General features: G+C 41.3%; 1 protein-coding gene across 1 annotated transcript in view; it reads right to left on the bottom strand.

Annotated features, from left to right (window-relative positions):
- The window catches only part of PRKN (parkin RBR E3 ubiquitin protein ligase), an 858,599-nt gene that overhangs the window by 290,709 nt on the left and 540,150 nt on the right, over window positions 1-27,740 (bottom strand). Inside the window, exon 7 of the mRNA XM_044421581.1 lies at window positions 20,113-20,249. Within this exon, the coding sequence (XP_044277516.1) occupies window positions 20,113-20,249 (137 nt within the window). The remainder of the gene's footprint in view (window positions 1-20,112; window positions 20,250-27,740) is intronic.

The following is a 27,740-nucleotide window of genomic DNA, read 5'->3' as shown; positions in this document are numbered from 1 at the left end:
GGGGGGGGGGGGGATGGATTCCATTTTATTTCTCATAAGCTTCAGCATGGTTTCTAAGCTGCTAGGTACTGAGATAAAATAATAGCACTTTGATTAGTTCTAGTCATTGTGTATTAATATTTTTTTTCATGACACCTATTTATATACATGATAAACTGCTAGTAGAGTGTGGGATGTTTATGACTTGGACAACATCTCTCATAGTGCCTATGCATACTGTTTTACATAAACAGAATTACAAAAAAAAGAGAATAAAAAGGAAGTACATGTTATTTTAACACAAATTACCTGAACTTGGTATGGGAGAATTTAGAGGGCAATCTAGCAGAAAACATTGCTAAACTGAGTTTGCAGCTGTGTGGCTTCAAATAAAAGGCTATGAATGTTAGAAGAGAACATCTGCTACAGTTGCTTGATAATTCGCGCTGTTTAAAAAGCCTGTTAGGAATATTTGCAGCTGGTTGGCCACTGTGCATTTGCTACTGGATTGGTAGGAGGAATGTAGCAGCATGCCTTACCTTTCTCACACCCTCCTGTACTTTCTCTTTTGCAGTAAAACATACCTTTCTGTTAAAACTTCTCCAGCAAACAATGGTTTACACTTCTCTTCAGAACAAGCATTTTAAACCATGACTCAACCACCACTAATACATTCAGAAGCAACAACCAATCAGGCTTTTCCATAAAAGGCTTTTCCTTACAGGATAGAAAAGCTACATACATGCATGGGTGTTGTAATGCCTGAGGTGTGGCAGCAAGGAGAGAGAGAGAGAGAGAGCACAAGGCCATGAGATTCAATAATGCAATCCCAAGTCGTGATTTTGGCATTACATCTGAACCAAGCCATTGTTCGTTGGTTATTTTTTCCACAATAGGATTTATATTTGGCCAAGTCTGTCAACGCCTCATACATTTAAACACATTATAAACGAATTATTGAGTAGTGAATTTCTGAAGCCAACTTCTAATCCAATACCAATGCACTCAGATTTCTGAAAATCACAGCTTCTAATTGTTAAATAATCAAATTGCTGGCTTTTGTAGTTGTGGCAATAAACATAACACGGTACAAATCCGACCCATCAAAGTCAGAAGGGCACTGAGAGAGATTTCCACCCCACCCTGTAATCTGGTCACTTCACTCTCAGTAGAACTCTGCTGGTCCCAGTGTGCTGACCTCCTCACACTTCCTGCCAAGACTGCACAAACTGAGATGTAGTCCTTGTCTTCCAGCGTATGTGATTCATCTCTGATTCAGAGTTTCTAACAGTAATCTTAGTCTACACACACCCCGGATATAAGACCTATTGAAATCAGCTTCTAAGCAGATGAACTTATGATCGCATGGTAACTTCACCAGCTCAATTTTATCCTTCCACTATTATCCTTCTGCTGAGCTTCATGGAGCTGGCAACTGTCTATCTTTCCCTTAATACATAAATAAATGTTCTTTTATTTAATTTGCTAGGGGTGGGAATTTCCTTTATGAAAAGATGCAAAACAAATGCTATTCATGCAGTTGGTCTTCTTCAGCAAAGAAATAATTAATAACTTTTCAAAAGGCATATTGTTTCCCCTAGGGGCTGGAATGGCTCCAAGCAGTTAAATATATAATTAGGTAGTCTCCCACCTCTCCCTGAAATGCATATTATTTACTTTGGATCCTCAATCCAGTATACCTAGTAAATGCTGTCTTCCTGTTTACTAAATATAACTCCAGAATATCCATCTTTTTTTCTAATATGATATTACTTGGGGCAATGTATTATGAAAAACAAAGTCTAACTGTACGAGCTGTCCTATTTAACTGGGAAGCTGGATTCCGGTTGTCTTTGACAGTCAGTTAGTCAACATAACATGCACATCAAACATTGCATGATTTACTTGTTTGTGTTGATTTATTCATATTTTTGCTAACTGCAAACTTAATTGACAACTTTGCTCTGCATTTAAGGGCAGCTCTGCCCGTTACCATGTTCGGGCGAGGCTAAATGCCTCTTGCTTTTTAGCTTCCAAAAGCTTCAGACTGACCATGGATTAGGACTCCTATTTAGCAAAGTAATTCTTATAGTCTGCTGCACTTCAACTGCATTTCAACTGTACTATGCAACAGAGAACTCATACAGTGGCATCAACAGCCTGTATGCACATCTTCCCGTGCATGGTTTCCTTTGGACCTTTTCAGCATGAAAAGTGGAACAGCATTACTGTCTCCATTAATGTGTGTATCAAATAACATTTCTAGTGTGTTTAAGGAGGAGGAGGAGGAGGAGGAGGAGGAGGAGGAGGAGGAGGAGGAAACAACATTTCAAAGATATTTCATAGATCCAGTTTCAAGTTGCACATATGACATCTTTTCCAGGCACATCAAGTTAACTTTACGAGAATATGCCATCAGTGCTAAGCTACCATAGGCAACCAGAATCAATAAACTGCAGTAAACTGGTTTATATCTTAAACTGTAAGATGAACATAGCTGGCCAACACATTTGGATATTTCATTCCTGCACATTCTGTAGGAAAAACAACATACTTAAGAGCATCTCTCATGATGGGGCAGGTTCACTGGAGCCTTGTTTCATACTGGAAACTTTCAAATCCTTAGCAGCAATTCTATACCAAATGCTGCCTTTCTTCACACTGCTAAAAGCTAATAAAATATAAAAGTTTAATCTTTAAATTTACTTCATAAGTGCCACAGCCCTTGTTTAATGTACCAGGAAGCATTCTCGTTCTGACTCAAAAGGCAGGAGCACTTTTCAGTTACTTGTTTAACAACTTACCCATGATGCACAGGCTCCTGAAAGTGTTCTTTAAATCATTATGAAAGATATAAAAAGATGCAGGTGCCACTCATACCCTTGAATGTGCACCCCTCACAGGGTTAAAACCATTGGGATTTGTCTTTCTGTGCCCTAATCCTTCAAAATGATCCAAACAAATGTAGGCTCATAACCAAGGGTAGGTTCCCTCTAACATTAAAAAATAAAGTTTAAAATGCCATATTTAAAAGGCCTGAAAAGCAGATGAACTGTTTCCCCCTAACTTTCCCATCCCTCCACACACACTTTTAGACTAGCTATGGCCTTGTGTACCTTGTGAACACGTTTGCATGGGAGTTCTCCCTTCCTCCTCAAAGATCAAGCAATATGCAGGCTGCCCTTTCCCCAAGCCACAGGAACAGATGCCATGGGGGACTGAGACCAGAACAAGGATTGAATGTAACTGTGTCCCAACTTTTCAGAATATCTACTTCCAGAATGGATAAAAAATTAGAGACCAACATTAAAATTCCATATAAAACAATCTGCAACATGATAAAAGTTTAAAATAATGTCAGTAAAATGAAACAAATTCAACCAGAATGCTGCAAACAAGGAAGCCTAGTTGTTTGGTTTTATAAAAATGACATGGTACTAGCATTTCTATTCATGTCCTACAGGGTGGTCTTCTAAGCTTCTGACTGCATTCCAATAAAATACAGATGCACATATATGTTTTCTGACTGTGGTTCAGTTTAATCACTCAAGGCACTTTCCTATACATGTTTAAAGAGAAGAAAGTTCTACACCATCTAATTTTCCACAGCTAGTGTGGCTGTTTGGCGAAAAGCAGGGAATCATAGGACTTCTTTTCTGTCTAAATATGCATAAGATTGCAACCTTAAACATCACATAAACTTAAACATTTCGCTAACTCTTACAAAGTTTTGTGAAGTCCCCTCAGGGGGATTAAATATTAAATTTTTGTAACAGCAAACATAATACACTAAATAAGAATTATAATCACTAAGTTTCATTTTTCCGTCTCTTAATTATTGATTTTGTTGTGCTGTTTATATTATATTCTTTTTGTTTGCATGTATCTTCATCATTTAAAATAAAATATAATGAGCAGAGACACAAGCAAAAAGATTTCTGCATCAAACAGAAATTAGAGTTAGTGCCAGGTAAACTTTGCTAAAAGTGGTGTAAAAGTGGGGGTGCCACAACCAAAAAGACCCTCTTCCTGATCAGTCCTGGCAGAACTCAGGAGGCAAGGGCACATGGGAAAGGACCTCCAAGATGAAGACTTCCTCTTGCTAGCAACTTTATCTTGGAGGAAACAGTCCTTGCAGTTTTTCCATGCTACACTGTATCTTCATATACCAAATAGTTCCTATCACTTTTTTGATTTCATGATAAAACCACACACTAGGAGCAGAATAAATTCAAGACCCAGGACATGTAAGCATGCTGTTTGATAACACGGGGTAGGCTGAGGACTAGCGCTCAGTGACAAAAATGAACATGCAGTAATTCCAGGTTCGTACTGTACCATCTTCAGAGAATGGGAAGTCTTCTGCCTGAGACCTACTAGCCAGAGTCAATAGTAAAGGGCTAAAGGTCTGCCTGAGCATAAAAAAGTTTTATTGGCATTATGTTCACAAATACCATTAACAATTTTCAGTGGGAATTGGCACCACTCTTTTCCAAGGATAGCATTTGAATCAGAAAACTAAAATTGACAGCTCCTTTTCTGGAAATGATTTAGTCCACACATAACATACGCCATAATGCTGCATGCACCAAGTGAAAGGAACCTCCATGCACCTTGCGCTCAACACACTCCCCTTCCTTCTCCTTTTCCAGGAAAGTCAGGGAAAGGATACTGAAGAATCCTTTCACTTTTCCTGAATCATGCTTTGAGGTTGGCTCATTTTGACCAAAGTTTCTTATAACTCTTGATCCCTGATCTGAATGACATGACAAGCCAAACTTCAGGAGAAATTAATTCTGGTGAAGGCCTGGCCCCTGCTGCACTTGGGTTTATTCCAGCTCATGCATGTCATGCTAAAACATGGTTTAGTGTAATGTCTATCATATTTTGGAAGAAGATGAGAGACATAGGGGTGTGTGTGTATGTGTGTGTGTGTGTGTGTGTGTAAGAAGTTTCAAAGTAGCTGTAAAATATTTTGCTGATATCAACCAACACTCTGCTGTAGTTTGGCAGATTAGCTACATCAAGAACAAATTTGATTTAAGATTTGTAATAAGAACTTTCATCAATAAATTATAACAGATTGGTGATTAGTGGTATTATTTATATGCAATATTTTGTACCTCTTATAATGTTGCTGTCTGCTTCACAGGGATTAATTATTTTCATAATTTTGTCTAAGTAGTAATATAGAAAATGTCAAAAAGAAAATTAGATTTTCACTTTCCAGACATAGAAATTTAATTAAAGCCAACTCATAGTCAACGGAAAGCATCCTTCACTGGTTCTGTGATGTGACAACGATACCATGCAAGACACCAAAACTCAAAAAGCATATCTAGGAATATTAATCAAGCATTGCAATACTACACATGGCCCAATTGGTCACTGGAGTTTGTCTACTGTAGAAAGGTTATAAGAACAAACATGTAGTAGTAACTCCCCCCAGATGAACACCACTATTGCTCATAGAATGTCACAAATATGAATCAGATTATTGGGAATTCTAAATAATGAAAGAGTAGACATTTCCTCCACCTTTAAATATGGAGTTCAGAGTTAAGGACAGCTCCTGGAGGCAATAATTTAATTTCAGATTAAGGTCTAGAAACTGTACTCCACTGATTTAAGTACCCCAAATGGAGACCCCCCCCCCAAAAAAAAATCTGTCTCTGAAGTGGTTACTTTTTGAAATGTTCCTGTATATGTATTATGAAGCTGTAAAATCTGCAGGCTGGATCACTCTGATTTCCTTACATATGGTTTTTGGGTGTGCCCATAATTGATTTCTTTAAATAAAAATGAATGGAAATCTGTGTGCATATATTTAATTAAATACACATTTTTGTATGTATGCTGCCCCCTAAAATATGGATTTTGGTACACATTTCTGAATAGTTCTGAGCTGAGAACTGTATTGCAAAATTCATTCAGAGAAGCATCTAATCCAAAGAATAACAGCATTCTGATCCACATATTCATCTGGGAAGTGCAAATCAGGTTTGTTCACTTAGAAATGCAGACCAGACTAAATCCTTGAACATGCTTAATGACTGATAGTATGACTGGATAATATAATTCAGTATAATTCAGCTTGATTTGAACAGCTTCAGAATGACAATGGTAAAATGTATGCTCTGGCTTTGTTTACTAAAATAATAGATATTGCCATCTATCTCGGAAGATTTTTTCCCCATGTAATGATATTGTTGGCCACTATCACAATTTCTAAATCTTACCATGCCTTTATTCTCATTTAGTACCTTGTTTTTCAACCAGTACATTATATAACTTCTTTAACTAATACCCCAGTAGTGAACATACTGTAGCATTCAGTTTCTAAACCATTTATTTCCAGTTAGTAGCCTCTGTTTACAAGTATTTGGCTTTCTGTTTCTATAAAAGTTGCCCCATATTCCTGATAATCTTTGATATTTTAGTATCCTCCTTTCCCCAATGTGTCTGGCACTTCAGGCGAATTTACACGTACGTGATCAGAACACCATTCAGCAACAACATCAACTGCTAAGTGGTGTGTGGGTAATGGCTGTCAAAAAAAGAAGCATCCTAACAGTTTTTGTATTACTTCACAGTTTTAGTTTCACTTCACATACTTTTCAAAGGAGACAGTTTACTTATTCATTACTAAGTGATCAGCCACTGCACACTCCATAAACCTAAGCACTAAACCTCATTCGGCAGGATGCATGGGTGCCGGCGATCTGCATGTGGCCTTGGCATTTTGTAACCACATGATCTTAGAACCTTTCCTGCTCAACTTCACTGGCTGATATTTGTGGTGGAGATGGAAAATTCAAGTGACATGAAGAAGGAATATCTTTTTGTTAGCCACTTTTAATTTTCATTTGCTGTCACTTTAAGCAATGGTGTAAACAGCACGCTATTTGCAATAAATTACTTTGATTCAATATCCTCAAACCCTGACCATTACCTTTCTTATAAGTGAACCAAATTTAGATTATTGTTGCAACTAAATTAAGAAAATTAATTCAAGGAAATGCAGTTACTATTTTGGGAGAATTTGCTCATTAATAACCACTTCTTTCCTAAACATCCGTTTCTCTGCTTTTATGCTTCCCACAGTGTCCATTATTTAAGATGTCATAAATAAAATGATGCAAAAATAATTCTTAAGCACTTTTTAATTATTTGTTAATGCATAATGGGCAGTATGGCAATTTAAATTATAACCAGTGTGGTCTAGCGGTCCTTGTGCATGTGCTGAGAAACTGATAAATTCTAGATTCCAATTACTCAAAATTTAGAGTAATTCCTTAATAATTCCATGCATGCATATAAATGCAGCATGCATAGCTTGAACCCTGCCAAGCCAAACACAGCCAATGAATCCATGTATCGCAGTCTGCCAAATATTTGAAACCCCTTTAATTCGAAGTTCCAGGTTAGGCAACAAAATGCAGGAGGATCCCTGAGCTTTTACTGAACCTCCATGCATGGCTTCAAAACAAAACAAAATACTTTCTCTGTGGTTCTGTGTGTGCACATATGTGCCTTTAAAGTGACAAATGGTATCAGCTGTCACCCAGCTGGACGTGTACCTTCCCAGCTTCCCCTTCTCAGGACCATGTTCCCACCTGAGGAAGGATGCTTTGGAGCACAGAGTCAGCTTCAAAGCCTTCCCATCTGAAGTGAGGTTCTCCCTTCTTGGGTGTGAGACTATGCAGGGAAACAATCACAGAATAGTTTTTACACAAGTTCATTTCTGTTTTAGCTGGTTTGGAAGGAACTTTGCCTCCTCTGAGGGTTCTTCTGCATTTTAGGAGGTGGCATGATACTTCTGCAAACATTTGGCTCCCAAGTATGCCAGTATTTTTGAATGATGCCATTTGGCCTATATAGGCAAGACCATTCAGCTCCTGAACACTGGAAATAAAGCAAATAGTATGCCCCTAAGAACCATTTGCTCCAATTTAGTCCTGAAGAGTCACATGGATGAAGGCTGCATTTTGTTTTGATTCGTATTACAATGATTTTGCCCTCACATAGTTAAGAAGTAAGTAACTTGATTAAAGCTTGAGCACTTGACAGCAGCCATTCCATCAGGCTACAACTGAGGGAGGGAAGGGCAGCAAGACCACCCTTTTGACTCTGTTGAGGGCCTCTGCCTGAACTATTTTAATCACCAATGTGTATTATAAGTGCTTAGTCACATAAGAAACAATGCCTGAGCTTATTTTTTCTCTTCCCTGCCCACCCATTTTATCTTTTGTCTGATTTCTTTTAGATTGTTAAATCTGAGCATTGCTTCTCTCTATGTATGAGGCTCTTCAAAAAGTTACTGAACTTTTATATTTTATAAATATATGTTATATATTTTTCGCTGATGGCATTAAAAGTCAGTACAACACTGGGAAAAATGCATCACAAAGGATGATGACTATGTAGAAAAGTGATGTAATTTGTTTTAGAAATTCTTAATGGAGTTTTAAAAAGTGCGGACACTCTTGTATATTCTACCTGATCTGTAAACTACTCTGGAAGGCTTTTCAGTTAAAATGCGGTTTAAAATGACACAAATAAATACATACATTGACTCAATGAAGCTGCACACTGGCTGATGACTGCATTAATTGCCACTGTGTTTCTGCAGCCATGAATTTGCTTTGTCTGTGACTGTCACTTCCATGCCAATCACAGTTGTGCTTGCACCTGATCATTCAAAATATTCTTATTCAGCATGTGACCACCACATCAGTATCAACCAAGCATGTCAGCACATGGGGAGTTCCGCAAAATAACTGGATAAATGACATCTAAATAGGTTCAATGGAGAAGAGAATCTGTGACACTAGCAGTAAGAGCCGAGCCAGCCTTCAGAAGGCCTCTGCATGTTACTGAGGCAACTACTCTTGAGTTTCAGTTGGCATGCTGAGCCAGTGATCTGCTCAGAGTCCTGACAGACCTGGTCTGTATGAGAACATGCATCACCAAATGGAATCTTACTTTACCAGAGGTGACCAGATTCTTCCAGTATCACAGCTGCAATTCATTCTTTCCTGGGACCCATAAATCAAGCTATTATGGGACACTGAGATAGGATGGGAGAGGTGGAAAATGGCATCTCCCCTTCAAAAAATGGATCCCTTATTTTTTATCTTGTCTCCTTCAGTGGTTGCAGAAAACTTGCTCTTCCCAAGCGGTAGGTATGGCTTTGTGTTTCTGTTATCCTCCTGGACTTTACATAGCTATATTATTACAACAGACATTTCCAAAGCTGCACAAAACCGTATCGGTATGTATATTGATATGCAGCAGAATTGCTTGGTCTTATTTCCATTTTGTAGTACTTTCCCATTTGTGATGTGGGAACCCACCACATCAATCACTGTGATGTGGGAACCCACCACCTGACCAAAGGTATTCACATCTGGAATTGTATGCATAACGGATCTCTTAACATGTGTGGCCTTTACCAACTCTCCATGGCTTTATGGCATGACCCTTAAAGCAGTGCCTCCCACCATGCAGGGGATGTGTGAACCAGCAAAACCTGAGGTTGTCAACATTAAGTAAGTTAAATAAGTCCCTATCAGATGGTGGCCTTTTATTTTCACATGAAAATTCATATGCATTTTAGTACATATTTTCTAAGAGTATGCACCAGTATTTCACATCTTGAAATGTACACATTCTTTTCCCATTGTTTACAGTGTATTTGTGCACATTTTTTTAAAAAAGTACATTTTTGCACATGCAAGTTTGGGACTGTAGACTTTGACCACAGTTAAATCCTGATTCTTGTTAACTCTGGAAGATAAGAACTAGGTAAATTCCAATTCAAAAAAATAAAGTGAAAAAAGTTTCTTGTACTACCCTACCCCCACCTCACTTCTTCTACATCTCCTCCTTTTTATAGACCAGAAGTAACTTTATCTGCAATAATACTTAGCTTATCTCCAGATACAGAAAGCATTTTACAATTCTCATGGGAATGGCTCCCCTCCCTACTCAGATCGCTTTACAATATGTCACAAAATATGATTTACTTTTCAGGAACAAATGGATGTAAAAACATTTTTGCAAAATGCTGCCAGCAATGTGAAAGCTTGCAGCCCTTTTCTTGGCATTCCCACTCTACAACATGTTAGTATTCCCTTGTGGGCTGTAACCCCATACTATTAGCATCCTATTTTTATGCAGGGTGGTAGGGTTTACGTTAAAATATGCTGAATATTTTCCGACAAGGCTAGTTTCTGAGATGGAGTTTCAGAGCCCTTCCTTCTAGCTAAATAACTGTAAATGGCCTTTCATGAAGATGCAAGCCTAGCCATCTAAGCACATTATTAATTATTTCAAAGATATTTAGAGGTCAGCACTCATGGACATTTCTATGCATGAAACCTCATTAATACAAGAAAGTGTACAAAGAAATGGGATACCATTAGACTAGGGCAGAATATAATCTGTAGTGCTGTGGATTTTGCTAAACCTAATTATAATAATCTAACCAGCCTCCATCTGTAAACTCACATGATTCAAGATAGCTCTTTCTACTCTTCTGAAAACATGCATGGTCTTAATCCGGATGTTCACTCTACCATACAGCAATTTGATCAGCTGTTTTAAGATGCTCCAGCAGGTGTTCCAGCTGGTGGTATTCTGGCAGAAGGAAGATCAAATGTCCTTTCTGAATGTCCTTGCTGGGCATTTATATAATGAACTCCACTCTTCCATAAGAGTGAGGATGGCCTGTAGTCTGGGATGGAACATGCTCTGCATGTCAGAAGCCCTGGGTTGGATTCTGACATCACTTGTTAAAAGGATCAGGTAGCAATTGAGGTGAAAAGACCAGAGAGAGCAACCACTGACAGGACTAGATGAGCACTAAGGAGTCACCCAGCAAATCCCCTGTGCTGTAACAAAGCAAGAGATTTATAGTAGCACTGGGCTTCTGACAATAACTGGGCTTAGGGCTGAGTGTCATTTGAGTGTGGGTTGTTATAGAAATGTGTTATTGTGTGTCTGAACCCAGTCAGTGAGTGCCTGAACTCCACAAATAATGAAACAGGGAGAGGTTTTCTGGTTGCCCTTGGCTGAGTTGATCAGGTGATAGTGATAGGCAAAAGGGGCTATGAAAAGAACAGGAGAGGGAAAAGGCACACTAGGAAGGAGAACAGACAGAGCACCCATACCCAGCCAGGGACTACAGAAATGGATAAGGGTGGGATCTATTTATTGCAACCAAACACATCGTTGGTTTTTTTCCTCATGTTCATGCATGATCATATTGCTATTGTATCAGTTACAAAACTGCTTTGAAGAGCAGGTTGCTTACCTGTAACTGATGTTCTTCAAGTGGCCATCTGTGCAGTCACACATATGGGTTCTGCGCCTGCGCAGTGCCTGTGGCCGGAAGATTGACAGCTTACGGTTTTTGGCGGGAAGCTCCGCTCCTCCTCCCCCCTAGCATTATATAAGGAGCGGAGTGTCCGCCATTTTCCAGTCTTTGAAAGACTGACGTTTGTTCTTATAATAAGGTTTGTCAGTATGACAAGATAGCCAAATTCAGTAGTGGTACGACACATAGCAAAGAGATCATAGTATCGAAAGAAATAGTCGGACCACCCATGACACCAAGCGGGGTCGGAGGGTGGGTTGTGTGACTGCACAGATGGCCACTCGAAGAACATCAGTTACAGGTAAGCAACCTGCTCTTCTTCGTCGTGGCCTCTGCGCATCACACATATGGGTAGAATAACAAGCTTACCCAAACTGGAGGAGAGAGGTGTCATCAGTGAAGGAAAGAAGAAAGGACAGCTCTGCCAAAAGAGCAATCCTGCCTGGCACAGACATGGAGTCTATAATGTCTGGCGAAGGTACACGGGGTAGCCCAAATGGCCGCCCTGCGCACATCTTCTATCGGGACCCCTGATGCAAAGGCCAAAGAAGCAGCAACAGCTCTTGTAGAATGACCTCTTGGAGTAGATGGCAAGTCCAACTTAGCTAACTGATAAGACAGGACAATTGTATTTACTATCCATTTCGAAAGACGTGAAGTGACTGGACAGCCTCGGTCATGTTCCGAATATTTCACAAAAAGTCTATTGGAACGCCGAACAGACTCAGTCCTGGACCTATAAAAGGCTAAGCAATGACGAACGTCCAGCGTATGTAGAGATCGCTCTATCGGATTCGAAGGGGTCGGAAAGAATGCCGGTAAAACAATCTCCTGTTGCATGTGAAACGAAGTAGCGACTTTCGGAAGGAAAGACGGATCCAGCTGAAGAACCACTTTTTCCTTATGAAAATTTAGAAAAGGGGGGGAGGGGTCTACCCAAAGGGCACAGAGTTCAGAGGATCTACGGGCTGAAGTCACTGCAACAAGGAAGGCAGTCTTCCATGAAGCAAGGCGTAGATTGATCGTCGCCATGCGTTCGAAAGGTGATCGAGTCAGCGCTTGTAAAACCACCGAAAGACTCCAGGTGGGCGTTAGAGGTCTTATAGTTGGATGCAGATTACTCAATCCTCTCAAAAATCTTTTAATCAGAGGTTGAGCAAAAATGGAGAGACCATGTATAGTTCCCCGGTAATGTGAAATCGCTGCTGTATAAACTTTTATGGATGAAGGTTTGAGTCCAGACTGATGCAATTCAAAGAGAAACTGAAGTATCTGTGAAACAAAAGCCGAGGGGGCCGAAAACGAGTGTAAATTGGCAAAGTTAGAGAATCTCTGCCATTTTGCTGCATACGACTTCCTAGCAGATGGTCGTAGCGCACATTCGAGAATATACTGTAGGTCTGGGTGTAGACTCTGCTGAGCAGAAATGGCTGGGACGGTTGGTGGTGTCGATACCGATGTATCGCAGCTGGTCATCGTATCCTCCATGCAGTCAGTTTCAGCGACAGCAAGTCTGGGTGGCGGATCGTGCCCTCCCTCTGGGTAATGAGATAAGGAAGAAGAGGGAGTTGGAGAAATTCTTCTTGGGAGACGTGAAGGAGAGTTGAGAACCATGGCTGGCGTGACCACCAGGGGGTGTTCAGTAGCCCTGTGGCCCCTTCATGAATGATCTTTGCCAACACTCTCATGATGAGTGGGATCGGAGGGAAAGTATAAAAAGTCATTTTTGTCCAGGGGATCATGAAAGCGTCCCCGAGCGAGTCCTGACCCATCCCCGCTCTGGAACAATAGGCCGTGCATGCCTTGTTCTGTTGTGTGGCAAACAGGTCGATGTCTGGCTGGCCCCATCGGTGAAATAGCATGTCACGAACCCGATGGTCTAGCTCCCATTCATGTGACCGCACATATGTCTGCTCAAGAGATCTAGTCTGTATTTTCTGTGCCCGCAAGGTGAACTGCTAGAAGAGTGATACCTCTCGGTATGCACAAGTCCCAAATCTGCATGGCCAGGCGGGCTAGTTTCCGGGATCAGGTTCCCCCTTGTTTGTTCAAATAAAAAGACCGTCGCCATGTTGTCTGAGGTCACCTGGACGACCTGATGTAGAAGCACATCCTCGAATGATTGCAGGACTTTGAAAACGGCAAGAAGTTCCAGAAAATTGATATGGTTCCTGCAATCCCGGTGACTCCATATCCCCTGGGTATGTAGATCGGAGCAAATTGCTCCCCGTCACAGCAGGGACGCATCAGTGTCAAGGGTTACTGTAGGGTACCGGGGTCGAAACGGAACGCCTACAGTCAGATTGGCTGGGTCTATCCACCATAACAGGGACTGAAGAACGGGAGTCAAATCCGTTTGGTAGGTGGATCTGTCTGTGGTTGAAACATTCCGTTGAAGAACAGTTGAAGGGGACGTAGCCTGAGTTTGGCATGCGGAACCACAGCGATGGAAGCAGACATGTGTCCCAACAGGCTCTGAATAGACCGGGCGGGGACGGTTCTTGCTTGTCGAATCCGAGTGATGCACTGAGCAATCGCATGCCATCTGTCCTGAGGAAGGAAGGTTCTTGCCAATGTCAAATCCAGCCGGGCTCCGATAAAGTTGACCACCTGCATAAGGAGAAGGGAAGATTTCTGTTGATTAATACAGAGTCCGAGATCGTGCAATAGAGCACATGTAAACTCAACAGCAGATGAAAGTCCTGCTTCTGTGTCGGAGACCAGCAACCAATCATCAAGGTACGGGTATATCCGAATTCCACATAATTGAAGGTGTGCACAGACAGGAGCCATACACTTCGTAAAAACCCGTGGTGCAGTGGCTAATCCAAACGGTAGCACATTGAATTCGTAGATTTCAGAGTCCACCGCAAAACAAAGGAAACGCCTATAACTTGGATGTATTGAAATATGAAAATAGGTATCCTTCAGATCCAATGAGGCGAACCAATCCCCTCTTCCCAGCAACGTGAGAATGCTTTGAAGTGTGGTCATCCGAAACTTCTTTGGTATTATGAATCTATTGAGAGCTCTCAAGTCCATTATTGGTCTGAGACCCCCATCTCGTTTCGGGACCGTAAAGTATCTGGAATAGAACCCGTGGAATCCCTCCGATAACAACAGGCAACAAATAGCTCCTTTAGCAAGGAGTTGGTGAATCGCGTCTAACAGTACCAAGGAAGTCGGAGTATAGCGGATAGGATTCGGTGATGGCACAACGTCGAATTCGATTCCATATCCGTGCTGAATGATAGATACCCACCCATCAGATGTGATGGACTCCCAAATGGAGAGCTGACTCTTCAGTCGATCCCCAAATGAGAGGGGGGAGGGTAGAGCTGGAATTAGAGGAGAGGTTCGCTCGTCACATCAGCGCTGTCGCCTGTCCGTATCAAAGTGGCGGCGGCGGCCCTGTTGGAAGCGCTGGGGTGGTTGTTGCCTGCGACGCTGCTGACGTTGATGCGGTTGCTGTCGCTGAGGCGGAAATTGTTGATGGTACTGTGGACGTGACCATGACCACTTACGTCGGGGTAGAGATTGCAATTCCATACGACGGGCCGTCATCCTTGATTCATGGATTTTCTTCAATTTGCTATCCGTCCTCGCATGGAAGAGACCGGAACCGTCAAACAGCATCTCCTCAATTCTCCGCTTCATCTTGTCCGGAAAATTGCAATTACGCAACCAGGCGCGTCTGCGGAGGGAAATGGCACCGACCAGCGACCTCGAATCAGAGTCCATGTGGTGCCTCGCAGTGGAAAGCTGTTGCACTGCCACTTGCATAGCTTCCTTAACAAAATTCTTAGCAAGTTCGCCCTGGCTTCCCGGGAGGGTGTCAATGATGGCGTCCAGGCGTTGCAAACAGAAATATTGGTAACACGCCAGGGTTGCCTCATAATTAGAAATTTGTAAACCAAGGCCCGAAGCTGCGTATACCCGGCGGGCGAGGGAATCAACCTTTCTGCCCTCTTTGTCATGAGGCGAGGTGTGTTCACGGGCTTCCCGACCCTGCGAGGATTCTACAACAACCAAATTCGACTTGGGGTGACGGAGAAGAAACGGGATGTCCTCTTCCTGCACCCGATACATGGACTTGTATTTATGAGAAGTCGGCTGTGGGTGAGCTGGGAGGTCCCATGGCTGGGTCACTGCCTGCCGTAAGGTCGTAATAAGCGGCAAGGCAATAGATGTGGATCGTTCGCCCCTGACCACATCATAAAAACGATCGGTGCTTGGTCCCAGGTGGGCTTCTATATCGAGCGATCTCACTAGTCTGGCCATCAGATCGTTAAACAATATATACGGTTCCTTGGGCAACCCCGGGCCCTGAGAAGCAACCGCTGCATCCGGCGAGGTCGAATCAGCCTCAGACTCGTCGGATTCCATCCAGTAGGGGGGTGGTACACTGGAGGAAGAATCTCCTGGTGACTCTGATCTGCCACTTTCTTTAGATGGGGCCCTCGGGGCGTCTCTGGGCGTTGAATGGAAACGTTCCCGAGATGCTGGTGGTGAAGATTGTCCCCTGGAGGTCGGATAATAGGCTACGGAGTGGTACTCTTCCTGTCTTGGAGCAGAGGAGTACCTGGAGTGGTACCAATCATCAGACCTCGCATCCGAGAAATGGCTCCTACGGCTTCTCGGAGGGGAGATGGCGATCTCAGTATCCATTGGGATTGGAGGCATCGGGGTTGGTGATCGAGCTCTAGGTGGAGAATCTTGTATTTCCCCATCAGAGATGGAACCACGCCTTGAATCCAGAATGGGTTTGGCTGTTGGTCGGCGCGGTGAGCCCGGTGGGGTAACCCTCATAGCCGCCTAGATGGTCGGGACTGAGGGGGTCGGTTCCAAAGCAGGGATCGGAATCGAGGAAGAGGCCAAGCCCGAGTGGCGGTGTTTTGCCTGCTCGGGGTTCTTCGGCTTCTTAACCGGCTTGCCCATCTTATCTTTCTTGGCCTTCTTATGCACAGGATATTTATCTGAGTCGCTGTGCTTTCTTTTTTCCTTTTCTTTCCTTGGCAGGGAAACAGACTGGTCGGCCATGGTATGAGCGCCTTCTTCAGAAGGGCGTGAGGGCGGAGCAATGGAGGAAGAGGCCGGGCGTTGCGGCAGGTCAGCCGAAGTTGGATGGCCTTTGGGTGGGGCCACAACAGTGGAAGGCTTAGCCACCAGCCGGTCCGATTGGAGGAGAGCCTGCTCCCATAAGAGTTTGTGGAGGTGGTTCTCCCTGTTCTTCCCCGCCTGTTTAGAGAAGGCCAAACAATGGCCGCACTTATCGGTTCTGTGCCCTTCCCCCAAACAAAGGAGGCACAGATCATGCGGGTCTGCGGCGGGCATTTTGGAGCCGCATTTTCCACGCTTGCGGAACGCTGCCCGTTGCACCATCATAGAAAGAAGAAAAAAGGAGATAGTAAAGCGGGAAAGTAATATTTTTGGTTTTGGGTTTTTTTTTTTTTTTATAGGAATGATAAAGAGGAAAAAATGGTGCAAAGTTAAGAAGAAATATAAGTGAAGTACTAACAGCAAGAACAAGGGATACTTGGTAGGAAAAAGGAGAGATTTTCGAACGAGCAAGAAGGTAAGTAATAATCTTAGCGAGAGCAAAGCGGCACGAGGCACAACGAACGGCGATCGCATAGACTGGAAAATGGCGGACACTCCGCTCCTTATATAATTCTAGGGGGGAGGGGAGCGGAGTTCCCGCCAAAAACTGTTAGCTGTTAATCTTCCGGCCAAAGGCACTGCGCAGGCACAGAACCCATATGTGTGATGCACAGAGGCCACAACGAAGAAAAGAGTGTTACTAGAATGACATGCATTTTTGCATTGCAAATTTCATGCAAATTGCTGTGCATCTGTGCTGAGTCTTCACTATTCTCAGTTACAGTGATGCAGTGGTGTAAAGCCTGTTGCTTTTCTTGTCAATCATTGGCCTCTAGACTGATACAAGGAAAGATATTCGGAAAATTCTGCAAAGTCTGAACATTCTCTAGATACCATCAGAAGCAGAGAGTCAAATGTTAATGGAAACTGCTTGCTATGATCGTTATGCTACATAAATTTGTCAAAACATCATCAGAATGAGCAGCACTAATTTGCCCTTTTAAGCAAACTAAACCATGTTAATGAAAAAACCACAATCTTCTGTAGTATGAAGATATTTGAGTACATATCCCCAAAGAAAGCAAAAAAGAAAATTGTAAAAAAGACAATTTCACGACATACTTAAAATAATTTCATACAATATGTTTGTACATAAATGACAGGGGGCTTGATCTCATAGTGGTTTTGTTCTGCTTTAGCAAGGGACTTGAGATCAGGCAGCCACGGACGACTGTTGCATTAAATTTACATCGTATTGTCATTTCTTAGGAATCAGTTCTATATAAAGTATGGGGATTCCAGAGAATTTCATTAACTAAAATATTTCATTTTTTTTCTCTACAGTTTATGCAACAGTGAATTGCGATGTTACAATGGACAATGAAATGAATGCCAATAATTTCTTCAGCTGAAATTTTCCACCTTAATATGCAAAATATATAAAAACTTATCATTTCTACTATCAAGAAACCAGTTTACTTGGAGCTATTTTCACTATTCTTTTTACTGCTCCAGAATGTTGACATTAGCATATTTCCACAGATTATCATATGAAACAAGGCCATCATTTCACAAGACTAGTTACTGGCTTAGTTGGTCAGGTCCTAGATGCCGTTGGCCATTCTCAGATACTTTAATGGGCAACAGTGTACTGTGACAATTTCATGGAGTTGAATTATTGCTAACCTAGACACAACTTGCCACGGCCTTCCTCTACCCCAAGGGAGGTGGTTGAGGCCTCACCAGTGAGGGTAGTCAGGGAAAGATTGGACAACCACATGTTGGGGATTACATAAGCAGAGCCAGCTGCAGCCAGAAGTTAGACTAGATGGTCCTAGAGGCCCCTTTTGACTTGCTTTGTTTTTATGTTTCTATTACCATTGTAATGAAAAGCAGCCATGGAAGGACACTATTGGGAACAAAGCAGTAGCAGTGGTAGCTTATCCTTTTCTGAACCACCCACAACTATCTGTTTTCATGACTAAACATGAAAAAATATGAGGTCTCCATGAGGAGCAAAAGTGGCAGAATGGACTATTTTTTTTTCTTTAGCAGAGAAGCTTCAGGAGGGGAAAGGGTTAAGGAGCTTTTCCTGTTCTTCTTCCACTCCTAATCAGAACTGGAAGGACAGACTGCTTTTCATTTTAAAAATTGATGGAGAAAAGTGACATGGGAGTCAGAAGACTTCTAGTTAAGTCCTAAGCACATGCTGAACATGGGCTCAGGCATGTTAAAGGCTATATCACACTTTGGAAAGAAAATACTACAAAAAATACTGGATTTGTTAAAGGCCACATCACACTTTGGAAGGAAAACATTAACTTATAAATGTTATGGATTGCTAGAAAACAGCAATAAATACAGTGTATCAATACTTGTACTGAAAATTCTGTGGTATAGAACAGTAGTCAACTAAACAGAACAAAAGAATCCATACTAAGGAGGACAAGGAAGAAGAGAAGCTGCAAGCAGTAGCATTTCAGTCAAAATGCGATATATTGCCCCTTTGATGTCATAGAAGTAAATTCCCAGTGGGCCTCAAACCACAAAATTAATTTGCCACAATTCCTTGGCAAATAGTCCAAGACAATGTCCTGCCTAGAAATGAAAATGTGAGTAGTAGCCCCACCACCAGTGGTGGTAAAAATATTACAATAACTGAAAATTCACTGTTTGCTGTTCTGCACCTTTTAACTCCCTGGAAACTGCTGCCCAAGACAAGCAGTCAATTTCTCCCCAATTGCAGGAATGGGCCTGCCTTGCAAACCCATCTGTGGCCACTTCTAACAGAAACCAAGGTAATCCAAAAGAAGTTAAATATTAAACCCATCCTAGCAACAGGCACATTTATTGCTTAATACTTTACTCATCCTACAGTGCAAACCAATGAAGAACAAAGCCTACTTTCCTATTCTTTACAGAGCAAAAGAAGGTTAAAACATAGCACTGCCAGCAAATTTGAAGGCAGATAGCAAAAAAAGAAATGTATCCCCATTGGCTGTTTTTCAAGAATCTTCTTTCAGTTTGGGTAAAGGTCAACATCCTTATTTTCTGATTCATTGGAAAGATTCTTTCAGAATAGCCAACTTTTTGTTGAGTCTAACCCACATTTCTTTCTCTAGGCAAGCAGAAAGGATACTTCAGCTAACAAATGGTTTGGGTGATCAGCCTTGCACTCAGCACTGTGGTAATTAGCAGAGATAACTTCATGAGCTAGGAAGGTTACTTGAAATTTCTCTTACAGTACTTTTCCTATTAACTCTCAAAGATAGGCCAATGAAGTTAACAACTTATTTGTCTCGAAAGAAGGGAAGTGGAGGTCATTCGGCTTTTTCTTTTCTTTGCCTGCACTTTATAGCTCTCATCACTTAGCACTTGATGATGATGAAATACTAATGTGAAAAATATATGTATATGCTTATAAAAGAAATGTGCTTTAAAATCAAGTTCCATTACTGCAGAGACAGCACCAGAGAGCTACAAGACGTTTTCTAAAACCAATAGGCAGTCTATCAAACGGAGAAAATGCTAAGGCAAATTATAACCTCGTGAATTTATTTCAAACAAGCGATAGAAATAGAGGTATTTTAAGCCAGTAATTTACTTCCATCATTTATCAAGTAATATGAGGAAAAACATACTGGACAACTTACCCACACATGGGAGGGAGTAGCCAAGGACGGGGTCATGGACAAACTGGCGATTGTTCAGCATAGTCACACAGTATAAATGAAAACAGTCCAGGCAAATGACATGGTGATGAATGCACTGGAATACCAACACAGGACTCCTGAAAGGGAGAAAAGAGGGTGAGGATGCATTTTGTTCTGCCTGCACTGCAATCCCTGCATAAGGTTTATCTGATGCTAAACAGTAAGGCTTTTTGCCTTTATGTGGAATGTACAAATATCAGAACATTTGTTTAGAGGACTTGACCTGCTCCATCAGCATGCAAAAGCAGGAAGTCTTCTGGAGCCCCAGCCTTTGCTGAGCCGGGGACACATCTGCAATGTTGGGAAAATGTCATGGACACCATCTCAAAATGGGGGATTCAGCAGTCATTGGACACTGAAAAGCAAACTGGTGAAGCTCCAAGATAACTAACTTGCCCAAGAACATGCATCCCAGCGACAGGTGGCGTCTGCAGTCTTTTAAACAGATGCAGCCATAGCAAGCCTAGGGCCAGGGCAACTGGGAAACCTGGACTTTTTTCATTTTTCATGCATGTTTCAAAAGCACAGAGCATCTTTACCGTTGCCTTCTATACATTTCATGCAATTGCATTTCATAAAGCTACTTCTGTAACACTTAATATATTAAAAACCCTCCATGGTTAATGGCTAATATGTGGTTCATCAGTAGGATTGGTGGGTGGCCGAAGAATTTCCATGAATCTGAAAGTAATATGCACAGTACTGTTTCTTTTTATGCTGCCATAAATTGTAAAATAGCGATTCTTCTCAGGAAACGGGGAATGGCCTTGTGAATTTTTCTTCTTTCTTTGAGAAGAAACCAATTGACTATCAAATATATGGCTAAACCAGGCATAAGCAACTTGTAAGTCATTCCATAATGTAAGTTCCTAATTATACTTAACCTGCAAATCTCACTATTTTCCTTCCATGAAGAGAAACATTGAAATGATGTCTATGAATTTCCACTTTGCATTTATGAGACCTGCTTCTGCTAAAAAGATAAATTAGGAAAACTCCTTCATTCAGAGCTATTGATATTAATTATGTTTCTATACTACCCAACAGCCGAAGCTCTCTGGGTGGTTCATAACAGCAGGAAAAAAAAATAAAAACATCATAAAATTACAGTACAGAATTTAAAAGCCACATTTAAAACTAAATGGAAAAGGTATAATAAGTTACACAAATTAAACCACAAGATCTGTTAAGCAGTTGCTATAATCCCCCAATATAAAACTAATCAAATGCCCTGCCATAGAAGACAGTCTTAAATAAATAAATAAACCTGGCACCAAAAATATAGCAGAAATGGGGCCTGGTGGGCCTTCGCAAGGAGCTTGTTCCATAACTGGGTGGCTACCATTGGAAAGGCCCTTCTCCTTGTTGCCACTGACTGAGTCTCTCTCAGAGGTGGAAGTCAGAGGCAGGCCCCAGACTGTGATCCTAACATATAGTTTGTTTGCAGTTGGGAAAGGCATTCCATCTGGTCCCAAGAAACTTAGTGATTTATATTGTAGGTTAAAAAACAGCAACCTGAACTGGGTTCAGAAGCATAAAGGCGTTCTTTCTTGTAGCTTTGTGGTATCCATTCAGTAAATCAAATGCCAAAAGACAAGAAAGAGAGAGTGAATGTCTTATTATTATTACATTGTATTTATATCCCCAACTTTTTTCCCTCTTGCGAGGAACCCAAGGTGGTTTACATAGTTCCTTTTTATTCTTACAACATTGAGGCTGGGAGTGACTGGCCCAAAGTCACCCAGTTAGCTTCATGACCAACTGAAGGGTAGAATCTGTATCTCCTGTATCCTCAGCTTAACATTCCAGCACACACCACTGGCTTTCAATCTCTTACCAATGCCTTCAAATAGACTGCAGTCTCTGTTGCCCAATGTTTGTCCCTATTATTGTCTACAATTCCTTAAGGATTTATTAAAGGGTTCCATCTAATCTTTTGCAAATCATTTAAAATCTTGCATCCGATCTCAGAGTAATAAATGGAAAAGCTGAGAATATGGGAGGGATACAACTGACACTTGTGAAATATAATATTCTGATGTTCTACGTATACTGTATACAAATGCATAACCGTCTTTCAAAATACGCTGTAAAAGCCTTATATACTGTAGACATCAAGGTAGTGTGTCAGTAGCATTAAAATATAATCTCAGTGTTTTAAGGGATTTCACTGACTAAAGCAGCTTACAAACTGAATTAAATAAAACCTCCCCATTCCTAATCCTTATTAGTTGACCACTTGCTGTTCTCAATCTTAAAAAAAGATGTTTTTAAAAAGAGATGGATTCTTAGACAGAAAAAGAGCAATTCAATAAAAATAAATGTACTCTTCAAAAGCAAATAAATATATGTGAAGTTCAAAATAAGTAGTCGTGTAGAGCTGAATCATGCTGGATGATGTAAAGTCTGTAGTCCAGGCTCCTCTAGAATCCCAGAATCTGATCAAGCATACCCATTTTCCACCCCCTGCCAAAGACACCCCCATAGTATCCACTGCTACTCTTCAAAGATATTTCAAAGATAAAGGGATTTGTCACAGAATGTGAGGACCCTTTGACAGACCCATCTTGTGCACTTTTCAGTGTTATGATGAGGATGCTGTGATGTCAGAAAATATCCAGCACACCTTATCACATTGCCAGGTGTAAAACTCCATGAAACAACTGTGTCTGAAAGTATCACCACACCTCAGCAAAGCATTCTTGAAGCTATTTAAATATTCAGCTAGAAACAACAGGAAAAGTTCAGAGACACAATTATCAAGCTTCTTTATAGATGTGTGGGGACATCCAACACTTTGCCCTCTTCTCTTCCCATAACCCCCCAACCTGCTACAAAGACTTAACAGACTTGCCTCAGATGTGCTGTCTCTCCATTTTTGTGCATTTTATACCACTGCAACCTTGGCTCTGGAATCTCTGGTCTTCCAGGAAAAAAGGCTGGATTAGGTGCCAGGAACAAAGAAGCAGGCTCTGATGCTTCCGAGTCAAGTGCTTCCCAAGGTACATGTGCCTCTTGATTTAATGAAAGGGAGAGGCATTCCCTTTGACCAGGGGACCCTTGTAAATGCCTGCCTGGTCATATCATCCCATCTAGCTGCCTATCCCTGAAGGTCCTTTTTGAATCGGGCAGGAAAGCCCTGGTAGGAAAGATGACATACTTCTGAAATGCTGCCACCTATGCACAAGCACAATGTAAAAGTCCAAGCATCATCACACAATTAATGACTCCTTTTGGCTGAATATTGGCCTAAATTTTAGCCTCCCTACAGTAGTTCTCCGGGTGCCTTCATTACAATCATTTTGGCACCAGATGAAAACAGTTTTATTTTTCAGACATTTTAATAAGTGATTTTTATAATAATTTTAAAAAAATTATCATCTTAACTCACTGTGCTTGGATTAATTCTCACAGCTGTTATATGTGTTATATTTATCATATTATTATATGTATATTGTTTTAACTGCTTTATTATCTGTTTTTATTGTTATGATTGTGAACTACTTGGAGAGTCCGATAGGACTAATGAAGTGGTCTATAAGATCCATCCATCAATCACCCTGAACAGCTTGCCAGATATACAGTAAAAGTAGCAAAGGAAGTAACAAAGGATCTGCATCATCTATTCAGTAGTCAAAAAAACATACATTTGTGCCTTTTGTTTTGAACAAGCCCCTGAGCAATCAAGTGTTTGTATCTTTCTGTGAAAGATTATAACTGCTTAAGGCATACAGTATGGAACTATGTATGCAGAAAGGGATTTCCATAGGTAACTTCCATAGGTAACTTTGCAGGCAGGCCCAGCACTCAGTGTGACACAGCTGAACATTACAGTGACTTTTCTACGCTTCAGACAGAGGTATCCACTCCAACGACTTGCTCTCCAGGGCTTCCCTGCGGTCTGCTGATAACAGAAGGTACTCAAGAGAGCCCCTTTCAAGAGCCCATTCCTTGCATAGAGCATGCAGAGATGCATGCAGGAGGGGAGGAATCATGCCATGAGTTTCTTCAAAGAATTTTAGAAAATCTACTGAATTGCTTTAGGGGCAGTCCAAGAACACCCTGAATAAACAACCTAAGAACAATGTTTTCAGTAGCAAGGTTAATGGGGGTCTACCTAGTTCCACCTGATCAAATGCATCCACACACACACACACACACACACACTCAAGCACACACGCCAGCTCCCTTCTTTCATGTCTTGCAAAGGAAATTCTTCTCCCACGACACTCCATATTTTCTCTACACACACACACACAGCCTGTTCCCAACTGAGAAATAGAAAGCCACAGATAATACCAATCAGATACGCTTCTATAAAAATCCTGACTAAATGGAGAGAGATATGAAGACTGATCTTGTTTAGATAAGAGCCCCACTGGGAAATAAATTGTTTGAGTATATCTCAAAATCTTGTGACAGGTGTTATTAATGTATGAGAGGCAGTCCGGTGGCCAGGAATGCAAGAAGCTTTTTAGCATAAGGAATTATCTGCAGACACAATAGAGGACTGAGTGATAGATGTTTCACTGCCTGCTTATGAAAACCTTGAGCTAGTTTTTGCCCCCATTTGTCCTTAGCCTTGAGTTCCATGTGTGTATGCAGGAGTGACCAAGCAATCTAAGGCTAAGCAGAATGCCACATCTTTCCGTCTTTTCATTAAAAACAGACAAGCTGACATCACTATTCCGAAAGACTTCAGATGTAGCTAAAGCCTGTAGATATTTTTAAAAGGGGAAAAAATGTTAGAATCTCTGAAAATCCCTAAGGTCATTTGTAGATGGCAATTGGATTTTTCTCACTTCTCTATCAAATCCCTTAAAAATAATAATAATAAAGAAGAGGGATATGTCTATATAGTTGACTTCCAAGGATTACTTTCAATGGAGCAGAAATAGGCATGGAGAGTTTGTTGCTGTGGAATAAATAAATACTCTACAGTTCATCCTTTGCCCAAGAGGGCTATATTTATTATGAAATGCCCAAGAGCTTCCCATTAACGTATTTTTTATTAGTTTCAGCAATCTTCTTCTAGCTTCAAAAGCTTTCCATATAAGCACCATAAAATCATTTTCAATTTTGGATGGATCTCTATACTCTTCCAAAACAATTTTATCTGTTAACGTCCAAAGGAGGTTACAAAGTATATTTCAAAATGAAAGACACACCACTGGAAATAAATCTACAAATGAACAAATCCATCCAAATTCTGAAAAACCAAGCAAGCCATATTCACACGTAGAGCCACAAAATCACATTTGTGCTCACCAAGTTGTATATATGGCATTCAACAGGGGATCCATTCTCATGTATTTTCTGTAGAAAACCGGACTCAGATAAAATGGATACCTTATTTCCATTATACTGATTTATATCATGGAAATTGTTTCAATAGCCTCACTTCACATTGGCTGAAGCAGCTGTCACTCAATGGACCAGCTGAGCCGAAACAAACTGCTACTAACTGAAACACCTTTTATTATTTAAAAGAAGTTTCCTTGGGATAGCTATCCATTGTATATGCAAGAGTCCTTAACATATCATATTACAGTGGTACCTTGGCTCACAATCTTAATCTGATCCACAACTCTGGTTGTGACCCAAGTCAAATTTCCCCATAAGATTCAATGTAAATAAGGTTAATCTGTTCTGGCCCCTCTGAATGTGGTTGTGAGCCAATTTTTGGTCGCGAGCCAAGTCAAATTTCCCCATAAGGTTCAATGTAAATAAGGTTAATCCGTTCTGCAACTATTTTTTTTATCAGAAAAAATTGAAACAAAGTGACAAAGAACAACAAAGTAACAAAGTACTGTACAGTATAGGGGAGAACACTAACCTAGATGGCGGGGGGGAGGTTATTGTTTTGAGGGAGAGTCCCCCTCCATAAGGACATGGGGTAGATTCCTTTCAGGGGTTGCCTCTCTTCTCTGTCTCTTAGCTGCAGGGTCAATTTTGGTGAAAAATCAGTCTATAGTCACTTGTTTTTTCCTGCGCTGCATAACCCTCCGGAAATGAGAGACCACGTTATCGTTCATCAGATTCAACACTCTGTTCGTTACAGTTATGTTGGGGTGATGCTTCTCAAAGAAATCCTGGCACTCATTCCATTTGTTCATAATGGATTGTATCACATCACTGCTAACCTCCTCCCTGCCTTCCTCTTCCTCAGTGGAATCCTCCTCAGCAAGTGCCTTCTGCTGCTCACTCTGGAGTTCAGCAAGTTCTTCTGTCGTCAGCTCCTCTGTGTCTTCCCTGCATGAACGCAACCACGATCATGGCCATCTCCCCACTCGGGGGGGCAGATGGCCGCGATCATGCTGATTGTGGGGGGACATGACTGAGATTGCGCCCCTCTTTCCTGCAGGAGCATGCCCGTGATCACGCATGTCTTCCCTGCACCAATGCAACTGCGACCGTGGCCCTCTCCCCACTCAGGGGGGCTGGGGAGATGGCAGCGATCTTGGTTGCCACCCAATGCGGAGTTCGTGACCCAAGTCAAAATGTTCATGAAATTTTTGTTCGTGACCCAATTTGGTTGTGAACCAAGGCATTTGTGAGCCGAGGCACCACTGTACCTCACTAGAACCACATTAAACAACATGCAAACATTAAAAGATAAAGCAAAGTATGTTTTCAAGCAACCAGTAATTTAATAAGTGTATAAATGAGGATCTATTTTCTGAAATTGGTTCCCAAATCACAGTCCCTTTAAAGGAACAGAACTACAAAACCTAAATAAACATTAACATATCCATTCATTCCTGACCAAATTCTGAATAAACAGTACTAATAATTATATTCACTATATTAAAGCATTATGTGAAAGGATTATTGGAGTTGTATGTGCTAACCCTTCCTTCTCCCAAAACTCCATACCATCTCTTCTGGCAAATGTTCAACACATTTTTGTGAGAATGAGTTCTCACAGAGAGCTCAAGCAGTATACATTTTTACACTCTACTTACATGTACAGAGAAATAATTTTCATGAATCTACAGGATGTACTTTTGGGAAGGCAGCACATGGTTCCAGCAGTGATGGGCCTAGCCTGTATGGCCTCTCCACGAGTTTTTTTCACTAGATGGAGGTCATGTGTAACCTTCTATAGCTAGGCACAATTGACATATGTATTGTATTTTTTCAGATTGTATCAGGCAACTACTAATTTTTACATTTTGTAATGCTTTCCATAGCATTTTCAAATGTTCAGAGCATTGCATACATATTGCTCCAATATTTTTTCAACAAAAATGTAAGAACAACCCTGCATGATACATTCTATCTCCACAGCATATCCAATGTTTGCCCCTGGTATGGCTGGGAAAAAAACAGGGCTCCTAGGCCCTGGCAGGACCACCACAGTCAGTGCTGATGTCCTTACATAAAACATTTACATATTTGTATCGGTCAGAAGAGGAAACTTTGGTCATGCTTTGTGGGGATATTAAGGTGCTGGTGGGCTGTCAGAAGGCATGTTGTTCAGGGCTCTCTCAAGCCTAGCTTCTACCCTGCTGGGCCAAAAGGCAGAAGCTGAGACTAAAGTCACTTCAGAGGAAGAATATGAGAAT

The sequence above is a fragment of the Varanus komodoensis genome, unplaced genomic scaffold, assembly GCF_004798865.1.
Source record: "Varanus komodoensis strain SLA01 unplaced genomic scaffold, ASM479886v1 scaffold1, whole genome shotgun sequence".
Classification (NCBI taxonomy): domain Eukaryota; kingdom Metazoa; phylum Chordata; class Lepidosauria; order Squamata; family Varanidae; genus Varanus; species Varanus komodoensis.
The sequence above is the reverse complement of the archived record's forward strand: the minus strand, read 5'-3'. Positions and strand labels throughout refer to the sequence as shown.